Source organism: Argentina silus (genome assembly GCF_951799395.1).
Source record: "Argentina silus genome assembly, chromosome: 10".
NCBI lineage: Eukaryota > Metazoa > Chordata > Actinopteri > Argentiniformes > Argentinidae > Argentina > Argentina silus.
Window position 1 is genome coordinate 11,754,980 of NC_139664.1, and position 7,161 is coordinate 11,762,140.

Here is a 7,161-nt window from a genome sequence, read left to right on the forward strand (position 1 = left end):
TAAGCAGCTGGTCATCCCCGTTCATATTGTCACTCCAGGTCCCTCATCGGTGGTCGCTTAGTGGTTCTTTCCACTATTACAGGGGCAGATGATGACCATTTGTTGTTTTTGGATGATAGATTAAGTCAAGAAAAGGGAAAAGTGGGTTATATGGTCTGATTAAACTGTTCACAGGTCACAGGGTTTATATTGGGCAAAATATCACCAACCCAAACCAGATGTCCTAACGGGCTGTGTTTTCTTAGGTGATGTCACTGGTGATGATCTGAGAGGTATGGTCTGGGAATGGTAGGATTGTTCCATGCTACGCGTCCCGAGACATTCCAGACAATCACGCCACACTGTCTCCAATGCCATTAGAATAGACTATGGTAGAATAGATTTTACCAAAAGGCCATATAACAAATAAAAGAATACACTTCATACATCCCATACATAATATTTAGTTAAAAAATTACATTTAAGTAGCCAATAAAAGTGTCAATTATCCATACCCCAAACATTGCATAAGAAAATACAAAACACTGGCACAATATTCTATGCCTTGATGACTTTACAAGGAGAAATTTGAAATACAGAGCGCTTGTTGTATAGACAAAGAAGCAGCAGAGATGCACAGAGGGCATTTGAGTGATCTCTGCACTGCACACATTGTAAAGCCATCATACCAGAGTCAGCGAGTCAGTGGCACTCCTGGGAAAAATGAGGAAGACCAGAGAGAAGGAGAGACAGAGCACATGGAATTCCAAAGGTAAACTAGAGGACAGTCAAGGGGCAGGCAGACTTCCAGGGCTCTACCTGGAGATGCAATCTGTTCCTCTACCTGGAGATGTAATCTGGGGCCTGGGACTAGAAGAGGGGGCTGAGGATATGACGGACAGAGATGACTGAGGCTAAAGCTTGGACTGGGACAAAGAGGACTGAGGCTAAAACTGGGACTGGGACTAGAAAAGAGGAGGCTGAGGCTAGGACTGAGACAAAGAGGACTAAGGCTAAAACTGGGACTGGGACTATAAGAGAGGGGGCTGAGGCTAGTACTGGGACTATAAGAGAGGGGGCTGAGGCTAGGACTGGGTCAGAGAAGACTGAGGCGAAAGCTAGGACTGGGACAGAGGGTGCTAAGGCTAAAGCTAGGACTGGGATAGAGAAGATTAAGACTGAGGCTAGGATTGGGATAGAGGGGGCTAAGGCTGAAGCTAGGACTAGGATAGAGGGGGTCGATGGCTGGGGATAAGACTGGGATAGAGGGGGCTGAGACTGAACTGCTGCTGTCCAAAGATTGTATCCCCTACTAAACTCAGTACAATCAGTACAATCAGTCCCTAAATGAATTGCACGATTCCACAGTCACATTTGCATGCACATTGTTGAGTACACAGACTGTATTTGTTGTCTTCATTTTCCAGCATTAAAGGCACTTCCACACTACACTTTTACATATTACATGTACACCATGAAAATCCAGCATGTAGTGATGAGAGTAAACTGCAATCCAGATATTGTCTCTTTACTGTGTTTTTTCCTATAGAGCTGCTCTGAAGTATGAGGAATGTGAAGTTCTTGACACAGTTGGGCTCTTCCACCTTGGTTATATATTTATTAGTAATGCCGTGCAGACTTAAGATAACAAATAAAATGGGTCCATATATTATGTGTTTTATCAACATTTTGCAGCCACCTTATTCGGAAACAACTGAGAATTTGATATGTCTGTTAAATAAACCACTGTGTTCATGATATATACATTTTTTGTATTTAGTATACAACCAAAAATACACATAACTTTTGTAGAATATTGATCTGTCCTTCACAAAAGTGGTGTGTATCCTCTGAATCTTTTTCTCCTTCCCGTTAGCTTCTTAGTGCTGTTTTTCTGTCTTTGTTCTGAAAGAGAGAAAAATGTAATCAGATCCCATTGTTTTCATCCACATTCAAGACTGATCTTAGGGTTATTCAATGAGGACTTGACACTTATAGTAGACGCATGAACTGACATGACCCAGATCTTTAGATTACCTTATTTTTCAGTCTGCCCAATGACATCATTGAAAAATACTGAGATTGTAAGGGATGTTTAGCATTCATCTGTTTTTATCAAAACAGAGCACCCTTGATTTTTCACGTGGCTACTTCCTTGAGGTCCAGGTTGTCTGGCCAGGAAGCGAGCCTTGGGAGCAGCGTGCCTCATATTTTCCGTTCTCACCTCTCTGTTTTGTGACACACCTGGCTTGCATTACCTCCATTCGCTGTGGTGAGGGTATACGTTTTTGGAATGGTATTGTTACCTCAGTCAAAGGCTGTGAGCTAAGCTGGAGCTCCTAGTCAAAACATGCTCCTGAAGTCAAATGGAATCTAATCAGATAACAAAACAAGCTCTCAGTTCATTTTCTTAGTGCTTCTTTTAGGGAAACTTATGAATACTGACAGAATACTTAATGCTCCAGGGGATAATTTGTCCCACGCTAATACAATTATTATGTATTTGGTTTAGATTTGACATTATTTATTGAAACAATATTATTGTTATATTACAGTTTAGAAGCACTAAGTTTTATTTGCTTTAGTAAGATACGCCTGCCAAGGGGTCTTATCAATTTTACACATTTCTCTATTTTAGACCATAATATATTTTTTCCTGAAACTCCATCTGAAATATTGATTTACCTAAGCATGAATTTTCCGCACTCTCTTTTACTCTTTATGAGACACTTTCAACACAAACATATCATTTTGCTCCTGGCTGGAAAAAGAAAGGAAACGATTTGGAAAATGATTGTACTTGGGCCCAAGTCTTCCAATCGTAGGAGTAGGGTGCCATTAAACCATGATATAATGGTAGTAGTCAATTCAAGAAACCACAGAGCTCAATAATATCGCTTCAACTCTATGCGAATGATTTTATCAGGTGATGATGAGTACATGCATGTGTTAGTGTCAAACAACATATACTTTCAAGTGGTCTGATGCTACTGAGGCTAAACATTACTGTAACTAAACACCATTTAGGCAATAATGAAAAGCAATTTCATGGTTTGCAAATAAGACATTTCTTTGTTTTGCTGTCATGATTCAAGTGATAATTTCTAGAACACAAAATAACACCCACACCAGTTTAAACTAAGTGAATAGGTTATACAGTATCTCTGTATTCCCCAGTACTATCTAAATCAACTAACCAAATGATTCAAGTAATCAAATAACTAATACTGATAATCAGTCCTTTAAATAGCTAATAAACCATGACGACTGATTGATACCATATTTAGTATGAAGTTATGGTATTCATCCACAGTTCTGCACCATAATATATGTTTCACTCCACTTTGCTTTACAAATGATCCCATTGCTGCTAATTGAATTACATTAATATGATAATTAAATACACTAAACTATTTAATTTGGAATTTGGACTGACTCCTGTTACATATTGAATAAGCCATTAACTACTTCCATCTGTCCATAATAAAATACCCAGTGAAGATAATTAAACCAATACAAGGCACGGCATAGGCAAATAGCCGCAGGACTGCAAAGCACTCCACTCAATTAGTACTCTCACAGCAGTGAGGGAGAACAGCAGTCAACAACAAATTGAACTCCACATACTGTACATGCAAACCATTACATTTAAACCCTGTTACATCTTTTCTTATGGTCAAGCTTCAGTATTGACTGTATATTAATACCACAGAGTAGTGGGGTGCACTTGTTTGCTTGTAATTTTTTTATGCTTAGGGAAAACCTGATTTGTCATGGGACTGACCATACCCACTGGGTATCCCTGCTATTTGAACCTTGTCATTGACTTAACATGTTTTTAACTGTTCTGTTATTACACTTGTGGAATAAAGACATATTACACGTGTGTAATAACAAACACAGCTCCATTTTCATGAAATTACAAAGCATTTACTGAATTACTATGTAATAGTAATCTAGATCAGTAATAGTAATCTAATCAGTCTAGAGCCAGTATAACAATTACATCTACATAAATACAGTTAGTATTTAAGCAGTAGGATTCAGTTTTATCTTGGAGAAAAACCTTTACTACCCCAGAGTAGAGAACTAACAATCATTGGTGAAAAGCTGGAAGTAATAATGATTAGTCTTCTCTCTCTTCAGTTTGCTGTAGATCACAGAGCATTACTCTAAAATGTGTTGAAAAGATAAATTAGACCCATATTATACTTTGTTTCATTTAATTCTATTCTCCCTCTTCAGAAACAAAGACATGAGTCATGGTTGAGGTTACTTTTCTGTGAGTAATGAGCACTGTAAGAGAGCAAGGAGTGAGTGTGGTTAAGGAGAGTGGTTTTCAGGCTTTATACGTAACATCAAAGGGAAGGCCAATCTGTTTTAAATATTAACACAGGAATTAATTGTAGAGACAAGGGCTCAGCACTGGATAAATCATTTAAAGCGCAATTATCTCATTTGACGGTTTATTCTGCATGAGACTCACAATGTGGAATTACTTCCAGCCATGGCAATAGTGTTCACATACGTTCCCTCTGTGTTCATTATTGAGATGTATAGTCACAATGTCTTTTCATGCACCCAAGTTTCCAACAGCCCAAAACTCAACGATATATAAAAGTTTTATTGCAGTCGAGCTTTGAATCAGAACCATTCACAGCATTTGCATTATGATATATTAGTCATATTACACAGTGCTTCATGCACTGTGTAAATCTGATTCCATGCGAAGCGATTTTAGCAGTGTCAAACTGTCCTGTAATTCATTCCCTGTTATGGTTTCTACTGTATATCAAGTCAAACATTGTATATCAAATCAAAATGAATTAGCCCTCGATTAACACAATGCAGATGCACATTTGGAGAAGCAAACGTTTTTTGACTGGATTTTCAGTATGGATACCTACTGTACAGTAGTAGTAGTGCACTGCAGTGAGCTTTTGTGCACTAGGAAGAAATACATTCACAAGAACTCTGATGACCTTAGTCAGAAAGCATACTTATGTAGATATTTCATGAAGTGTATCATAATCTTTTTTTTCTCTCAGCAGTAATTCATATTCAAGGATAATCATGCTTGGTCTGGTGCAGATCTATAGTAATGAGAGTGCAGATTGTGTTTCAGTGTTTCTGCTCTGACCTCCTGACACCTCCAGTGGTTAGGCGCAGAGGTGTAGATTTCTTTACACTGTGGAGATGGTGGGGAGTCTGCCATATGTCAACGATTCCTATATAAATTAGCTTGGATGTGCAATGGTTAGGTTATGTCAGGTTAGTTCAGGGAAGGTTGGAATTGCCCCCTTATTATCTCCTTTAGCTAACAGTATGTGAATGAAAAGAACATCTCATCTCTGGGCTGTGAGTCACTCAAATGCTTTTCCAAATGTCTGGTGACCCACTGGATAAACAAAACAACACTTGCCACAGACTCGTTTTTTTTGCCATTTCCCATGAAGAATTTAGCCTTGACTCAAGTGCGTCCAAACGCACCATTAGGGAATTGCAGATTTCTCTCAATGATAGATTTACCTGAAATAAGAGCCTGGAACTGGCTCTGAAATAATGTACGTGTCTGGAAGTAAAAGAAGATTAGGCACTCGGGTCTAGAATTTTTCACTTTTCTTCTACTCTGGAACGGTTCCAACAAATAAACCATAATGAGTGACTCTCAGATATCCAACACCCACCACCTCTCACAAATATGAATATCAGACCACCCTGAACACACATCAGTCTATGTCTCCACACTCCATTCTCTCTTGTCACTGGGGTCACACTAGAGTGGCACTCACCATTTTCCTCTGGTGGCTGAGGCAGAAAGTGCAGATCTGTTTGGGCTGGGCTGAGCTGTCTGGCCCCCGTCCAGGTGAGGAGCTGAGGCTGTGGGTGTGGTAGAAGGGGGAGGAGGTGTGGCAGGGCTGGCCGTCCCCACACGCCTCCCCAACCAGCAGCACGTTGCCCAGGTGGGAGATGTAGCTGGAGGCCAGGCGCAGCGTCTCGATCTTAGACAGCTTCCGGTCTGCCGGCTCAGTGGGGATCATGGTCCTCAGAGCCGTGAAGGCCGTGTTGACGCTGTTGGTCCGGTCCCGCTCCCGAGCGTTGGCCGCATTTCGCATTCTGGGCTCATCTGCCGGAGGCCCTGTGGGGGGACCCAACCTGCCACTGCTGCCGCAGAACTTCCTCTTCCTGCCCACCTTGATCTGAAAGCCAGAAGAGGTGTTGTTGAGACGAAAGGACTTCTCGTCGGAGCCCGAGCTCTCGCTGCCGTTCTCCTCGTCCTCAGACAGCATGTTGATCTCAGAGTAGAGGAAGCGGCTTGGGGGAGCCGTGCGCACCATCGCAAAAGACATCTTCACCTTCTGCGTCTAGATTTATATAAGCCAGGTAGGGGACTCCAAGTCCTCTCTCATATAGAAACCTGTAACAATCCCAGTATGTCCTCCTCTACTTAATCCTTGGACATGAGGCCAAATAGCTCATGACGCCTGGTTGAAATCACTCATATAGATATTTTTCTTTCTCGATAAGAATCACTCCTACGCTGGCTGTTATATTTTTCACGCCTGCCTCTGAGTTCCTCTCACTGTGCTGTTTGCCTCTCCCTCTACACAGATACACATGTGATTTCTGTCTGAGTGTTTCCGTATGGTTGGGCTTTATAGCTGGTGGGAGGGTCTGCTGCTCTACTCCCCCCTCTGCTGTATGTAAATCCCCGGTGCGGGAGGGAGGAGAGCTACTCTCCCACTGTTTGGACTGGGACTCCACCGTGAAGAAGGGATAGACACACAGGAGCTGCATCTGTAGGAGGACAATCAAAACAAACACTTAGGACAGTCACTGGGTGGTACAGTACCGTCGTTCTGTGCTTTATTTACCCTGCACTCATTCATATGTGCACAGCTCTCTCTCTCTCTTTCTCTCTCTCTCTCTCTTTCACACACAGACACACACACACCCACCCACACACACACACACACACACACACACACACACACACACACACACACACACACACACACACACACACACACACTCTTTCCCAACTCTCTCTCCTCCTACAGTATCTCTCTTCTACCTCCTCCTCCTCCTCCTTGCTCTTTTTCTTGCCGCCCCTCACGCATTGGTTTTTATTTACACTCCAAAATAAGCCTATTAATTTCATGACAAATATTCTCTCTCTCT

General features: G+C 41.6%; 1 protein-coding gene across 1 annotated transcript; it reads right to left on the reverse strand.

The window, feature by feature from the left end:
• Positions 1 to 505: 505 nt before the first annotated feature.
• LOC310811177 (basic helix-loop-helix transcription factor scleraxis-like) lies at positions 506 to 6,581 on the reverse strand. The gene is made up of 2 exons (XM_083679264.1): positions 5,772 to 6,581; positions 506 to 1,884 (listed from the first exon to the last, which is right to left on the reverse strand). The coding sequence occupies exons 1-2, from the start codon at positions 6,327 to 6,329 to the stop codon at positions 1,852 to 1,854; spliced, it is 591 nt and encodes a 196-aa protein (XP_083535390.1). The 5' UTR covers positions 6,330 to 6,581; the 3' UTR covers positions 506 to 1,851.
• Positions 6,582 to 7,161: the final 580 nt, after the last annotated feature.